We start from the raw sequence: 16,654 nt of genomic DNA, 5'->3' as shown, positions 1-16,654 counted from the left end.
AGTGGAAACAACATTACTAAAGAATAAATAATTTGGTTCATCAAGGCAGAAAGCCAGTCCTTCTCCTAGAATTTGTGACGGGTAGGAATACCATTTTTGGTCCAAAGGAAAAAGGCTACCCTTTCAGTTATGCCTTTTACATTGTAACAAATTCACTGTTTAAATTAATGGTTTTAACTTTTGATGCTTCTCAACTTTCTCCTCTTCTTACCCTCTCTACCCACACATAATGATCTGTTTAAAAGTTATTTTGTTAATTTCAAGTACCCTAAAAAGACAAAAATGTAATTGGAACTTAAATATAGTTATTGTTCACCTAGGATTAACTATCTTTTGTCAAAAGGTTCATGCCTTCTTTTGAGATATAACTAAAACACTTTGTATTCAGGGGATAGAATACAATCAAACGACTGAATGCTTTTATCCACTGACCAGTATATGATCCACTCTGTCCCGTTTCTTGCGTCCAAACTTCATCATTTTCTGCCAATCTGTTTTGTGATTAGATTCCTTCCTCAAGCTGAACAATTTCAATACTTCAGCTGCAATGAAACTCTAGGGGAAAGAAAAGAGTTAATATTGTATTTGAGGGAAGAAGTGAATCCCGTACAGAGCACCTGCCCTTCAAAATCTGATCTTAAAATACAGGGTGGATTTCTGTTTAACGGTGAGATGTACATTGCAGTGCAAGAGATTTACAATGGAAGCACTGAGCTATAACCCTATCTTAGAGGTAACATTATGCAGTATGTATACTATATTTAAAAAAGGGCTGAAAAATTTTTTAGCCCTTAGAGCTTTGACTAACCGGAGAGCACAACTTTCATTTAAACGATACAGTAAACTGGAGACTAAAACTAATTCAGTTTATGAAAGGAAAGAGAGGGTGGTAAAACAACAACAACAAAAAAGTACCATCTTTACACAATTGCTTTTCAGCAAATAACCACTCTTGAAACCTCTTGGTGCTCAAATGCTTCATCTGTTAAACTCCAGGTAATGCTTGCCTACCTACATACAGCATTTTGTGGGCTACAAATGAAAAAATGCTATATAAGCATTATATGATATGAGAACAGTCTCAATTTAATAGCATCTTTCCTACCTTGATCTCATCAAGATCATTTGGATCTTTTACTCGCCGGAAGTAAGTGGAGGTAATTCTACATGGTTTCATCCAAATAGGTTGATTCAGATTAGGATCCTCAGCAAAGATTTCCCGAAAAATCTCTCTCGTCAAGTCAAATACCGCCTTGACAAAAAGAAAAAGGTCAAAATTAAAACTTCAGCTTCTGAGGGCAAGTATCCAGGGGATGAGATCAATGTTCCCCAGGGTTGTACCTGTTTATAGACCTGTTTGCTTATAGTCTCGATGTCCTGCTCTTTGGTGGTATTACTAAGGTCTATGGGAAGGCTGATATTCTGAAGATCATGACCCAGCTCTTTCAACTTCCACAGCTCCTCAGCTGCTGCGTGCACCATGTCTTCTACTTCCACTGCAGTATGTGGAACAGCCAAAGGCTCCTCACATGGCTTAGGTGGCACTTTTTGTGGCTCTGTCTTGGGCAGCACCGCTGATTCTTCAGTTTGCTTCTGCGGAACCTTGTGGGAGCTCAAGCCAAAGTCCTCATCAAACCAGTCTTGATCATCTCCTAACACACTCAGGAATTCCCGGCTGAGCTCCAGTTCTGCCAGCCTCTTAGCAAGCTCTTCCTGTCCACTGGCACCAAACACTGGACTCTCCTGTGGAATAAGAAACAGAATTAGAGTTACTATTCAAAGCAGTAATGTACTCTATTGCGCATCAAACACGTCTTATAATTCGATTTTGAAACGTACTTCTGATATGATTGTCGGTGTTTATAAAGCACTTTTGAATAATTATCTCAAAAACCCCAAACCAGTGGAAACATTTGATTCTACTCATATACCTGCACTTTCATCATTTCTTCCCCAATGTTTTTGAAAAGTTACTAGGGAGTTTACAACAGAGAGAAGCATTTTTAAAAATAGATCATCTGTTCTTGTTGCTCATTCTGCCCTGAAACCAATTTGTTTGTGAGGGGCTGGGTGGCTCAACAGTTTGGTAATGGAATATGTAACTTTTCACTTCACTTACCACCAGTATCAATCTAACTTAAATCAGTAGACTAAAAGCCATTACAAACTGACGGCTGTTTGGTGGCGTATGTGAAAATGAGCTGGTGCTTTTTGTGATAGTAACATATTGAGAATACCACCACAGTTATCAGCTTTGTTAGGAGCTTCAGCAAAGAGGCCATGTCTCATCTTCTTACCCTTAGAGGTGGTTCTGGGGAAGCTTGAACTTCCACTGTTCATGATCTATCTGTCCAGTGGATATAAAACTTCACTTATCAGAGAGCTGTTAACCCAGCACCTTTAGCAGCTTGACATCTTAATGATCTCTATAGCAACTAATTATAAGGTCAGAGGATGATTATTTCATATGGAGAGTAAGCAGAAGCAAACTTACTCTTCAAATACAAGAGTCGGCGTTCATGCAGATTCAATTAGGATTATGAAAAATAGGGTAGGCTACTACAGGAAAGATGATATATGTAAGCAGAATGCTCTCTAAGTAGAATGTTTTTCAGTTTTTCATGTGATATGAGTAGGTGTTTCATACATCTTTGTAAATCTCCAAAATGTTTCAGAATATACCATAAAGTGAGACACTGGAGGTCCCCTGACAACACTTGGGAGGAACAAAATTGGTAGAAAACAAAATCCTCAGATTCAATAATTATCCATCAAACAAACAATTAATATATTAGCTTCTGAAATCAATGCAAGCTATATACTCACTGGTCTGGGACACATATCTGGAGAGGAAACTTCTTCTCTTTCATCTTCCAATTCAGAACTTAAAAAAAAGTTCTGCAGGCCCTTTGCTACCTGCTCCTCCGCATGCTGGGCTGGGGTTCTGGATGATAATTCCTCTTGGACATCACAGAGCTCCTGATTGCTAAGATTAATCTTCTCATTCCTGACCTTCTTGATTTGCTGTAGCTGATTGACAGTGTCCTTAACAAAATCCTTAAGTAGACTGTCTGTCAACAAGCAGACCTTTTTTAGCTGGTCTTTTGACTTCTCTTCCTCTCTAAGAGGCAGTCTAAGTTGGGCTTCTAATTGATTCTTTTCCTTGGTCAATAGGTCCAGAAGTGGAGTTGCAGGCTTTTCCAAAACTCCAGAAGAAAACTTATCTGACTTTTCAGTACATTCCTCCCTTGAGGACTGCTGCCTCCCCAGCTTTTCAGACAATATACCATCTGAGGTACCTTCCAATAGAATGGTGGTAACATTTTCTATAGTAGAAACAGACAGTGCATGGACAATCTCATCTTTTACAGCATCTTTCAGGCAGTCCACCACAGACTGCTCTTTGGCAAGTGGTCTAACAGCTGTGAAAACCTCCTTTATATGGTTTACTTCAGAACTGGTGTAATCATCAACGTTTTGCCCAACAGAGGCTTCTAAAGCAGTCATACCTGGTGGAACTTTATCTTGGGACGATTTCTCAGTTGCATCTCTTCCCGTGCTTTCTTCATCTTTGCCAGGTTTGGATCTTTCTTTGTCTTTCTGCTCGGATTTGTGGTGCTGACCCAATCTGTCATCAAAGAACGAGTCTTCATCTTCATTTGTGTCTATATAGGTATCAAAACTTTCTAAAATGTGAGAGATCTTTTCAGGAGGAGCAAAAATACCATGCTTTTCCTTACAATTAAAATATTTAATACCATCATAAGTCCCATTGTTGTTTCCTTCAGGTTTATCCAGTTCCACACCAGCCCAAAACCCTTTGGCAAAACTGGTCAGACCTTTGAATCGCAGTGTTCCAGGCTGGACGTTACTCACAAGTATCCGGTCACCAATACTGAAATTTACCAGTGTGTTTGCTTCTTCTGTGATGGAAACTGAGACCCAAAGTGGTGATTCAATGGGCGCTTGTTCTTTCTCCACATCACTGCGTTCTTTATTTTTTATGAGCTCTGTTGGTGACTTGAGTTCTAATAATCTCTCTGAATGCACACTGCCAGAGACAGAGAGAGACTTGTCACTGAGATATTCACTGATTTCATCTTCACTGCCAAGGCTGGTGGATCTGCTTCTAGGGGGTTTTGTATGCTGTGATTTCTCTCTAAGTGACTGAAAATCTTTTCTGTGTGACGATGTAGGCATCTCAAAATCATCTTTGTAACATTCAGCAGAAGGAGTTTCTTCAACTGATGTCTCTTTTCTGGGGGAGGACCCCACAAAATCTTCAGAGTATGATGGCTCTTTTTGAGTAAAAACTTGTTCTGGAAGAGAGGAGTCTTTTTCCTGTGCCCACTTGGTCAAACTGAGAAAGGACTTTTCTGATCTGTCACTTTGATCACTCCCTACATCATCTTTGATTGTCTGTCTCTGTTTTGAGATCTCTTCTCTACTCTGAATATTTTCAGCAGTCAAGCTAAATAGTTCCTTCTGAGACTGTTCAGTGTCAGAGTGGAGGTCTCTCTTTGGAAGGCCTTCTGGTAAGCTTTCCTGGTGTATATCCAGCATCAACAAGGCACCAGAACTCTCTGAACGTTTATTATTAGCATCTTCAACCTCGGATTCTTCTGATTTTATGTACTCCATCTCCTCTTGTATATCAGATTTGTGATTAGACACAATATCATCACTGGATACATCTTCTGATTTGCTCACTAACACATGGGATACTCTGCCACTATCTCTTAGATCTTGGAGAAGAGCTGATATGGGCACACTGTCCAAAGAATCACCAGATTCAGCTCTGGATCTCCCTGGTGACTTGAAGACTGGGGATAGGGTTCGGGAAGGTTCTTCTGTATGAACCTCTGAGTCAATGAGTCTCTTGATGTGTAGAGACACAGACCTCTCAGAACTTGATGATACAGCATCTTAAATAAAAAAAAATTAATCATCACAATACTAAATCATCCAGAATAATCTTTTGATATCTTTTAATCCTATCAGAGCAAGGTGTGGTCAAGAATGCCTGTTATTTTATTGGGAAACTGCAGCCAAAGTTAAACAGCTGTTCAGTCAAAAGATTTGAGACAAAAGGATATTAACAGGGATCTGTGAAAGTTTCACAGGCTCCTGGACTGTCCTGTAAATAATAACAGCATCCTCTGTATTCCGTATGTATTATGTCTCCATAGATTTCTTTCTAACCTCCTACCTCTGCTTTTCTGTGAAAAGTTTATTATTGTGAAATGGGACTTTGTTATAGGAGGTAAAAGCTCAGGTATTTGTCTGGAAGTCACAAAGGTAAACAAAGTTATAAATGTATGTGGAGAGATAAATATTAATAGTAAACCACTGAAAAATATCTGAACAAAAGAAGGAAATCTTTAATTGTTTTTGGCTTCTTGAAGGGCAGTGTTCTCAAATTATATGATGCTGGGAAACACAAAAGGCAAAAAGAAAAACAGTTGTCATACTCTTGATGTTTCACATAAGTCTCAGCAAGGATAGAACCAAATCTTTGTGGTTCAGCGCATTGTTTGCTTTTGCTGTCTCCTAAGTTGAAGTGATACAGCAAGAAGAAAAAGCCAAGATGCTATCATTTCTTCTTAGTTAAAATATTCTTCTAAAATTTACCATTTTCTTTCCACTATGTTTTGGCTGTTTATTATTAAAGTCTCTTAAAAGAAGAGACCCAAATAAGATGCTTTACAGCTAAGGGGAAGAATAGTGAAATTTGTTCTTCAGAAGATTAATGTTAGAATCAAAACAAATGTAAATGTGAAAAAAAATACAACTATAAAGAAAAAGTGTGTATTATGCATTCAATTTTGACTTAACCACTCTCTCTAAATCTCTTCTCACCTTGCAGCAAACAGTGAGAGATTATGAAAGAATGGGTATTGTTCAAAACACAGTGAATAGAATTCTTCAAGATTTATGAAAGGACGCCTCCATCTGCAGCATTTATTTTCCAGTTACATACCAACATGCTCTGCAATGGATTCCAAAGATATTCTGGACCGCTCTGACTCAGTCAGTGATTTCCAATTCTTGGTTGTCTCAGGCCTAAGGTTAAAAAGTCAATAAAGTGACCCACCAATGTTCCAGATGTTAGAATCACTAGTCATAGTGTAAGTGCAAACAGCAATAATTACAGAATCATGTACCCCAATGCAAGAGTGCATTAAAGGTGAGATGACTATAGAAAGTAATTATAAAGGTGGTGTATGTATGCGTAGGATACGATACATTCTGGGGAAGGTTTCTTTCTAATAAAGATTAGCTTAGTAAGAAATATTACCCTTTCCGGTTGAGAGCATGTAAACCTACTTCTGAGAGGCCACTGGGATTTTTAGCACCATCTCTTGGGGTGGGAAACAGAACCACAAGGAGATGCACCAAGAGGTGTAGTGGGTTAATGCACTGTTTACCTCTGAAACCCTGGGTTGTAAACTAGGTTTAAGTTATAAGTATGAATGGTTTCTACGGGGGGGGGGGGGGGGGGGGGGGGAGGCACCTGCACAGGGGACCAGGAAGAGAACTGTTCAGGTCAGAAAGCCATCCATAATATTTGTCACAATTCCATATAGCCAGGAGCTGCTGCTGCTCAGAAAAACCTAGATTAGGACACCGGGATGAGGTAGGACAAAAATAGAATACCCTGACACTGTGCATGGGAACTTTATACAATGCTTGTCTGAATGACGATGTGTTTGCTGACTGGGCTAGCATAAGGCATCAACACACTGCCATTCTCCAATGGCCTAGGGAGCTGTGGTCTTCAGGTTTCCTCCCTGTGATTTTCCCCTATACCAATGATTGCTGCACTTTCTGAGATAGCATCAACTTTCCCTCTCCCCCCCAAATGCTATTGAGTGTTCACACACACACAAACCCTACATTCTAATACATGTTTTGTTTAGTTTCAGATAGATTAAAGTTCTCCAAGTAGATAATTGAGATCTATTCTCTTGAGGAACAGAGAAGCTTGCACACATACTTCTGAATGAGCATGGAAGAAAAGTATCTTCACACAACTACTTTATATTACAACTGTAGCACACTCTGGAAAAGGCATTTGTACAGTTGACCTAGAAAAATAAATTACAAAGAGAGTTCCAAGTTACCTATGGAGTGGAGGTGGCTTGATTTTAGGTTTTTCAGTAGATGAGGATGGAGTTTTAATCTGAGGCTTAGCTGTGGGTGATGCCTCCAGGTCTTGGCTCAGCTCTGCTTCAGTCTTCTTTATGAACTCATCATAAGACTGAGTGTGAAAAAGTTAAGATTGTTAATTTTCCAAATCATAACTTCTTGGAAGAATCAATCAGCAAACAGAAGTTATCAAATGAATAAAGCACATCCTTTCCTTTTAGAAGACTGCTCTCAAAGCAAGAAGTTTTCATGTGCGTATGGACAAATATACCTCTACCCCGATATAACGCGATCCGATATAACACAGGTTTGCGTATAGCGCGGTAACCCCGGAGCTGCGGCAGCGGGGCTCGGCCGGCGATTTAAAGGGCCCGGGCTCCCCGTAGCGGCCGGAGCCCTTTAAATCAGCACTGGAGCCCTGCTGCCGCTACCCTGGGGCTCCGGCAGCGGGTCTCCGGCAGCGCTTTAAAGGGCTCGGAGTTCCGGCCATTGTGGGGAGCCCCAGGGCCTTTAAATCACTGTTGGAGCCCTGCTGCCGCTACCCCTACCCCGGGCCTCTGGCAGCGGGGCTTGGGTGGCGATTTAAAGGGCCCGGGGCTCCCCGCGGCTGGAGCTCCGGGCTCTTTAAATCACTGCTGGAGCCCTGCCACCGCGACCCCGATATAACGGGGTTTCACCTATAATGCGGTAGGGATTTTTGGCTCCCGAGGACCGTGTTATATCGGGGTAGAGGTGTAGCTTATTTGCACAAGTAACAGCTCTTCAGTCGCGAGTGGCTGGAGTTTTAATATTTTATTATTATAGACTCCAACAGTGTCTGTCAAGTCTAAGTCAATATACTACTTAAAAAAAAAACAAAACTCCCCTCCCCCCCCGAAAAAACCCAACCCCCCTACATCATTTTACTGGTGGATTAGCCTTTTATCCTGAAGAGGATTGTCCATCATATCAGTACCACATGGGCTACTGCAGAATTATTGGAAATATTTAAACGAGTACCAGAATGGTGGTGCTGCTGTCATAACAAGGTGCATCAATAAGCACAAGAGAAAGGATTTCTTCAACAACTGACTGTAATATACCAATTCACACTATGCTAGCAGTTTGACTTGTTACTTAGCCCTTCTAACTGTTCCTAACCTCTAGCTGTTTGATCAAACTGGCCTCCTGGGCTTTCAGCCTCTCCTTCTGCCTCTTCTTTTGTTCCTTTTTCAGCTGATAAACAACAGACTTCCTCTTCCGTAGCTCATCCTTTAGGGCCCTGATCCGGCCTTCAATGTCACTCTGGTCAGATGTGGTTTCTGAAAAAGATAGTTTAGTTTTAACCCTTAAATAACCTCACACATTACAAGTATTGCTATCCAAAGTACAGAATCTTCAGTTAATGAATTACATCACATAACATATTAGTAAAATAATTTATTTTTAACATGCTCATCTCATCAAAATAAAGACTTCCTAAGTAAGCATCTCTTATTTTAACAATATCACATCACATATGGTAAGGAAGAAAAATGCTACACCAGACCGTACTGAGTTTGGCAAAGACATGATGTATAAAATGGTTATGTTCCTAGTTATCTTGTACATCCTTAAAAAGCCAAAGTCACTTAGCTTTCTGATTCCTACACTGAAAGAAGGCATTAGAGACATTGCTGAATAACCAAGATAGATAACTTTCAAACACAGCAGCAATTCTATGATACAAAAGGCACACAATTAAACAAACGCATGTCTTGAGTGGGCTCTGTGCTTATCCTACAGGTATATTTCAGAAAATCTACACAAGCTGATATTTGCAAACGCGTTTAAAAATAGTTTAAAAAAATATAAAAGATAAAAAGTGTAAAGTGAATGAACACTTTCTGCCATCATATAGCACATGTAATCTGAGAATCCCAAACTGCTTTACAAAGATGGATATTCTTGTACCCATTTTGAGATAGAAAAACTGAGGCACAGGGCAGGTAAGTGAATTGCCCCAGGTCAGCATGTCAGTGGCAGATCAGGAAGTAGATTTTAGGCCTCTTAATTCCCTGTCCCATAGTCTAACCTATAGTCTAGACCACACAGAATTGAGATGTTGAAAGTGCAGGCACTGTTAAATAAACAAAAACAATACATAGGTATTTTCTCCATTTAACTAATGCATATTAGCCTACTCAATAACAAACTTAGGGCATGTCTTCACTTGGGGCTGGGGGCGTGATTCTCATCTTCAGGAGACAAACTCACACTAGCTTTCATTGAGCTAGCAAGCTACTATCAGAAGGCAGGACAGGTTAGCTGCCCAAGGATGTGCGTAGGGTTTTTCAGGGGCACATATTCAGAATGACTAGCCTGTCCTGCGGCTCATGCTGCTGCAGTTTCATTCTAGTTTTGGTGTGCTAGCTTGATGAAAGCTAGTGTGAATTTGTCTCCTGAAAATGGGAATCACACCCCCAGCTCCAAGTGTAGACATACCCTTATGCTAGGAAGGTGGCACAGAATGGACTGAATCTGATCTACAGAAGAATATCAGGATTGAAAATTAGCTCAACATTCAGAACGATGCTGTGTGTCTAGAATGCAAATGGTTAATTTATAGATAAGAGAAATGTGTTTCAAATATATATTTTAGATATAATAAGTATCTGAAAGTCATTGCTTCCTCTCCCTACTTAGCAGTATGTAAGTTCAGGCTTCTGTGTTTTGTTAAGGACATCACAGACACACATAGCACAAGCATCCAGTAACCTTTACTCAGTTCTCATTAATTCAATTCAATGAGCACTAGTCTGGATAAAGAGTTAAAGATTTGTCATTAACTGCTTGTGGTGTCAACTGCTACAGAGAAATCAGTATTTTAATCTTATGTTTTTCAGTGTAACACTTCTTTTTAATGGTTTAAGAATGCATATATTTTTTAAATTTGTGTTTAAAAGCTTTTAAATTCACCTTAAACACCCTTATGCTACATGACGTATTATTTTAATGGCGAGTATTTAATTTGTAATAGTATGGTCCAGAAGTAAGCTAGGTCTCTTGCAAACTATAGATGGAGTACAGTAAGACTACCAGGTTTTAAATCTCCTGGACTAAACAAATTCACTAGGACTGGAGGATGACTAGTTAAGTTCAGTTAGAAAGAGAAGCAGTTTGACTGTTAAACCCTCCTGTTTGACAACTTATTTCTGGAGTTCTCACACTTAAGCGTACAGAGAACCACATCTTTAGAGCGATTGTCTCATGGGCCACCTTACATTCCATTCACAAATGCATGGATCATTTATGCTCCTAGTCTCAATTTTGCAGATGACCTATTATGTCATTCATAACAACAATATCCCTGTGGTGAATGTAGCCACTGCGCACTTGAACAATATTTTCCTTTTCCTTTAAAAAGGAAATCACATGGTTTCCTTTTGCAATTTCATTACCATCCGTTCTGTTCCTCTTCCCCTCCCGCAAGATTCCCTACTGTCTGGTCTTCCAATCCTCCTGGTGGTCCTCTCCCTCTATTCCATTGGAAGTCGTGCTCAGCTGATTGATTCCCTTGGCTCCTCCTCCGGCCGCTCTGCGCCCCCCCCTTGGCTGGCTCCTCCAGGCGCGCCACGCCCCCCCCATGGCTCCTCCAGCCGTGCCACCCCCGCAGCCCCCCGTGGCTCCTCCAGCCGTGTCGTGCTGCCCCCGCGACCCCCCCCCCATGGCTCCTCCGGCCACGCTGCAGGCTGCCATGCTGCGCCCCCCCTCGCTCCTCCGGCTGCGCCGCCCCCCCCCCATTGGCTCCTCCAGCCGTGCTGCCCCCCCTTGTCTGCAGGAGCCCAGCGCTGGTCCGGCAGTCCAAGCTTCAGAACAGGGCGTAGGCCCCGCCCGCTGGCGCCATGGTAACCCCTAACTAAGGCGCCACTTTTGGAAAATGTGCTGAGGGGAAGCGGCTGCTTCCCCTGCACCACCCCTAGCTACGCTACTGGCCCCTACTCTACTTGCACTACATTGATGACATCTTCATCATCTGGACCCATGGAAAAGAAGCCCTTGAGGAATTCCACCATGATTTCAACAATTTCCATCCCACCATCAACCTCAGCCTAGACCGATCCACACAAGCAGTCCATTTCCTTGACACTACTGTGCTAATAAGCAATGGTTCACATAAACACCACCCTATACCGGAAACCTACTGACCGCTATACTTACCTACATGCCTCCAGCTTCCATCCAGGAAACAACACACGATCCATTGTCTACAGCCAAGCTCTAAGATACAACCACATTTGCTCCAATCCCTCAGAAGAGACAAACACCTACAAGATCTCTATCAAGCATTCTTAAAACTACAATACCCACCTGGTGAAGTGAAAAAACAGATTGACAGAGCCAGAAGAGTACCCAGAAGTCACCTACAACAAGACAGGCCCAACATAGAAAATAACAAAACGTCACTAGCCATTACCTTCAGCCCCCAACTAAAACCTCTCCAGCGCATCATCAAAGATCTACAACCTATCCTGAATGATGATCCCTCACTCTCACAGATCTTGGGAGACAGACCTGTCCTCGCTTACAGACAGCGCCCCCAACCTGAAGCAAATACTCACCAGCAACCACACACCACAGAACAAAACCACTAACCCAGGAACCTATCCTTGCAACAAAGCCCGATGCCAACTCTGTCCACATATCTATTCAAGTGACACCATCATAGGACCTAATCACATCAGCCACGCCATCAGGGGCTCATTCACTTGCACATCTTCCAAAGTGATATCTACCATCATGTGCCAGCAATGCCGCTCTATCACGTACACTGGCCAAACCGGACAGTCTCTATGCAAAAGAATAAATGGACACAAATCTGACATCAGGAATCATAACATTCAAAAACCAGTAGGAGAACACTTCAACCTCTCTGGCCATTCAGTAACAGATTTAAAGGTGGCAATTTTGCAACAGAAAAGCTTCAAAAACAGACTCCAACGAGAAACTGTTGAACTTGAATTAATATGCAAACTAGATACAATCAATTTAGGCTTAAATAGAGATTGGGAATGGCTGAGCATTGAATCTATTTCCCCATGTTAAGTATCCTCACACCTTCCTGTCAAACTGTCTTAAATGGGCTATCTTGATTATCACTACAAAAGTTTTATTTCTCCTGCTGACAATAGCTCATCTTAATTAATTAGCCTCTTAGAATTGGTTGGACAACTCCCACCTTTTCATGTTCTCTGTATGTATATAGATCTCCTCACTATATGTTCCATTCTATGCATCCGATGAAGTGGGCTGTAGCCCACGAAAGCTTATGCTCAAATAAATTTGTTAGTCTCTAAGGTGTCACAAATACTCCTGGTCTTTTTGCGGATATAGACTAACACAGCTGCTACTCTGAAACATGCCAATTTAGTGACTGTTTGGAAATTTGAATTGAAATTGAAATATTAATACACACTTTAAAAGCATACACAGTGCATGATAAAATATGTGTATCTGAAAAAGTAGAATAGATTTGAAAAGTATGAATATAGACTAGCTTCCTTATACAGCTGTTGTTTTTATGACAATGTCAGTGCATTCATTTCGGTGATGTTGGCCAACCTAATAATTTCAAATGATGATTTGTAAGCAAAGTCTAAATGAGCTCTCCCTGACAGCTAGTGATGGGCTGGGGCTGGAGGGAAAGGCTTCAGGACCAGATTGTATTTACGCTCACACCTAATCTACCTAGGTATCCAGCAAACAGAGCTGTATTGCCCAAGTGATAGATTTTGGCTGGGGTTGGGTTACAAATCACTTGTATGCGAGTGGGGGCGGGGAAGAGAATGAAATGTTGTTGTTCTTATTGTATGAGTAAAGGGCAGTAGAACTGTACTTAGCCTGTGCTGATTAAGGGCATCAAGAGGAAGGGTGGGGACCTGTCCCTCTCCACTGTTTAAAGACAGAGCTGATTAGGCTCCATAGATAGTCTTTTGTTCTGTTAAGTGACCACTGCAGCTGAAATCACTGATAATCAGGTCTAAGTGCTTAGTCCTGCTGTGGGGACAGTGTTCCTGTGGGTACAGTGTTTTTGTTAGTCTCTAAGGTGCCACAAGTACTCCTGTTCTTCTTTTTGTGCAAGAGATAGCCCAGACTGCACTAGCAGCGAGGTTCCCCCACTGAGAGCTCAGCTGAAATCACTGAGAGCTGGTGGAACCTCAAGAGACCAACTCGCAGAGGTCACAGTGGCAGTTGGCAGCAGAAGGTGACTGCGCAGGGCCATTGGCAACAGAGTGGTGGAGTGAATGGTGGCACAACGAACAGCAGTGACCAAAGCGAACGGTGAGCAGCTGGAGGAATGAGCAAGGTGCCTTCTTGCCCCCCACCTGAGGGGTGTACTCAGGGCCGGTGCAAGGAAGTTTCGTGCCCTAGGCGCAACTTCCACTTCGCGCCCCACCCCAGCCCTGTGGCAGCTCCCCCCTCCCGAAATGCCCCCCCCCCATGGCAGCTCCCCACCCCCTGGCCCGGGGATCCGTGCGGCAGCTCTGACCCAGGGGTTCCCCTGGGCTGCCGGCGGCGCGCTGACCCAGGGGTTCCCCTGGGCTGCCTGCTGGCAGCTCAGACTCCCTCTCCCTCCCAGCGGCCGCTGTAAAAAAAAAAAAAAAAAATTGGGGGCGCCGCTTTTTGGCACCCCCAAAACTTGATGCCCTAGGCAACTGCCTAGTTGGCCTAAATGGTAGCACCGGCCCTGGGTGTACTCACGTGAAAGCACCTCTGAACTCGGAGTCTCCACTGACCAAGGACAACACTGGTGAGTGGGGTGCGGTGGAGGGAAAAGTGAGGGGCATGTTAAATAAACATTTGTTTGTTGGACTATATTTTAGTGACTTTGCTCCAGAATGCTAGATTTGTGACTGGGAATGGAAACTTATATAAATATGTTTCCTAGTAGGCCAAGATTTTTAAAATGCATTATTTGCCAAGATTGTTATCTCACATAGTTGCTATCTTGAGAGGTCATTATGTTGGGGCGTTTCTGTACTAAACATTTTTATTATTATAATTAATTTTTACATAAGAATGGTCATACTGGGACAGACCAATGGTCTATATAGCCCAGTATCCTGTCTTCCAACAGTGGTCAAGGCCAGGTGCTTCAGAGGGAATGAACAGAACAGGTAATCATCAAGTGCCCATTCCCAGCTTCTGGCAAACAGGCTAGGGACCCTCAGAGCATGGTGTTGCATCCCTTCCCATCCTGGCTAATAGCCACTGATAGACCTATTCTCCAGGAATTTATCTAGTTCTTTTTTTAATCCTGTTATAGTTTTGGTCTTCACAGCATCCCCTGGCAAGGAAAGGAGTTCCACGGGGTTGACTTTATGTTGTGTGAAGAAGTACTTCCTTTTGTTTTTTTAAAACCTGCTGCCTATTAATTTCATTGGGCGACTGCTAGTTCTTGTGTTATGTGAAGGATTAAATAACATTTCCTTATTCACTTTCTTCACATCAGTCAAGATTTTAATAGACCTCTATCATATCCCCCTTAGTAGTCTCTTTTCTAAGCTGAAAATTCCCAGTCATTTTAATTTCTCCTCCTGTTTCATACCCCTAATCATTTTAGTTGCCCATCTCTGTACCTTTTCCATTTCTAATATATCTTTTTTGGGATGGGGTGACCAGATCTGCACACAGTATTCAAGGTGTACACGTACCCTGGATTTATACAGAGGCAATATAATATTTTCTGTCTTATTATCTATCCCTTTCTTAATGATTCCCAACATTCTGTTCGCTTTTTTGACTGCCGCTGCACATTGAGTAGATGTTTTCAGAGAACTATCCACAATGACTCCAAGTTCTCTTTCTTGAGTGTTAACATCTAATTCAGACTCCTTCATTTTGTATGTATAGTTGAGATTGTTTTCCAGTGTGCATTACTTTGCATTTATCAACATTGAATTTCATCTGCCATTTTATTGCCCAGTTACCCAGTTTTGTAACTCTTCGCAGTCTGCCTGGGACTTAACTATCTTGAACAGTTTTGTATCATCTGCCAATTTTGCCACCTCATTGTTTACCCATTTTTCCAGCTCATTTATGAATATGTTGAACAGTAATGGTCCCAGTACCTGCCGCTCAGGGATACCACTATTTATCTCTCTCCATTCTGAAAACTGATAATTTATTCCTACCCTTTGTTTCCCATCTTTTAACCAGTTACTGATCCATGAGAGGACTTCCCTCTTACCCCATGCTGGCTTACTTTTCAAAAGTCAATTTAAATTAAATACATTTAAAAAAAATATATATTTTTTTAGAACTCTAGACCTGTTATGTGTTTTGGTGTAACTTGCATTATCCTTATGTTAAATTTGCATTATCCTAACAAAACATTTACTTTATTCATATCTCTTTTATATGACTCATCGGCCCTGACACCCCCTCCCCCCCCGTAAATTCGAACACCCCCCAATTTCAATTCCTGGGGAAACCACTGGTTCTGTGTCTGTAAAGAACCTAGCACAATGGGGTCCTAGTCCATGACTGGCACTACCAAAATACAAATAATAAATATTATTAATAGTTTTCAGTCTAATTTACAGTCCCATTGGCATAGAGACTATAAAACCAGATGAAATTAAGAAGAAAAGTCAGCAGCACCAGGTGACCAGCTAGTTCTTCATGACCCAATAGCAATTTACACTTCAGTTAAATAACCAGTGCCTCATTTCACCAAAAGACAGCAACAGTAAGTAGCAGTAAGAAACGGTTACTCACCTTCTCGTAACTGTTGTTTTTCGAGATGTGTTGTTCAATGTCCATTCCAAGCAGGTGTGTGCGCGCTGCGTGCACGCCAGCCGGAAGATTTTCCTATAGCAGCGTCCATAGGGTCGGCTCCGGCGCCCCCTGGAGTGGCGCCTTTATGGCGCTGTATATAGGGACCAGCCGACCCCCTCCACCGCCTCAGTTCCTTTTCGCCGATACTCTGACAGAGGGGTAGGAGTGTGGGTATTGGAATGGACATGAACAACACATCTCGAAGAACAACAGTTACGAGAAGGTGAGTAACCGTTTCTTCTTCTTCGAGTGATTGTTCATGTGCATTCCAAGCAGGTGACTCACAAGCCCAAGTCTAGGTGGTGGGGTCGGAGGTCACTGCAGACTGGAGGACTGCTCGGCCAAATGCAGCATCCTCCCTAGCGTGGTGCGTAATGGCGTAGTGAGCCGTAAAGGTGTGGACCGAGAACCAGGTGGCCATTCTACAAATTTCCTGTGTTGGGATGTGGGCCAGGAACGCAGCTGAAGAGGCCTGTGCTCTTGTGGAGTGGGCCGTGATAGGCGGGGCTGGTACATTGGCCCGACTGTAGCACACCTGGATGCAGGTTCTGATCCAAGCCGAGAGCCTCTGTGTTGTGACCGGAAGCCCCTTCCTACTGTCAGCCACAGCTACGAAAAGTTGGGTCGACTTCCTGAAGGGTCTCGTCCTTTCTATATAAAACGCGAGAGCCCTGCGAACATCCAGAGAATGCAGCCTGTGCTCCTT

At 42.3% G+C, this 16,654-nt stretch overlaps 1 protein-coding gene across 6 annotated transcripts in view; it reads right to left on the bottom strand.

The window, feature by feature from the left end:
* CEP350 (centrosomal protein 350) overlaps positions 1 to 16,654 on the bottom strand; it is a 166,158-nt gene that overhangs the window by 17,269 nt on the left and 132,235 nt on the right. For all 6 annotated transcript variants that reach the window (XM_034778216.1, XM_034778219.1, XM_034778217.1 and 3 more), the window contains 7 exons: positions 8,290 to 8,450; positions 7,125 to 7,261; positions 5,981 to 6,063; positions 2,827 to 4,925; positions 1,342 to 1,743; positions 1,106 to 1,252; positions 433 to 555 (listed from right to left, as the gene is read on the bottom strand). In XM_034778216.1, the coding sequence (XP_034634107.1) occupies positions 433 to 555; positions 1,106 to 1,252; positions 1,342 to 1,743; positions 2,827 to 4,925; positions 5,981 to 6,063; positions 7,125 to 7,261; positions 8,290 to 8,450 (3,152 nt within the window). The remainder of the gene's footprint in view (positions 1 to 432; positions 556 to 1,105; positions 1,253 to 1,341; positions 1,744 to 2,826; positions 4,926 to 5,980; positions 6,064 to 7,124; positions 7,262 to 8,289; positions 8,451 to 16,654) is intronic.

The sequence above is a fragment of the Trachemys scripta genome, chromosome 8 (genome assembly GCF_013100865.1).
Source record: "Trachemys scripta elegans isolate TJP31775 chromosome 8, CAS_Tse_1.0, whole genome shotgun sequence".
NCBI classification, from domain to species: domain Eukaryota; kingdom Metazoa; phylum Chordata; order Testudines; family Emydidae; genus Trachemys; species Trachemys scripta.
Note: the sequence above shows the minus strand (reverse complement) of the source record. Positions and strands in the feature narration are given on the sequence as shown.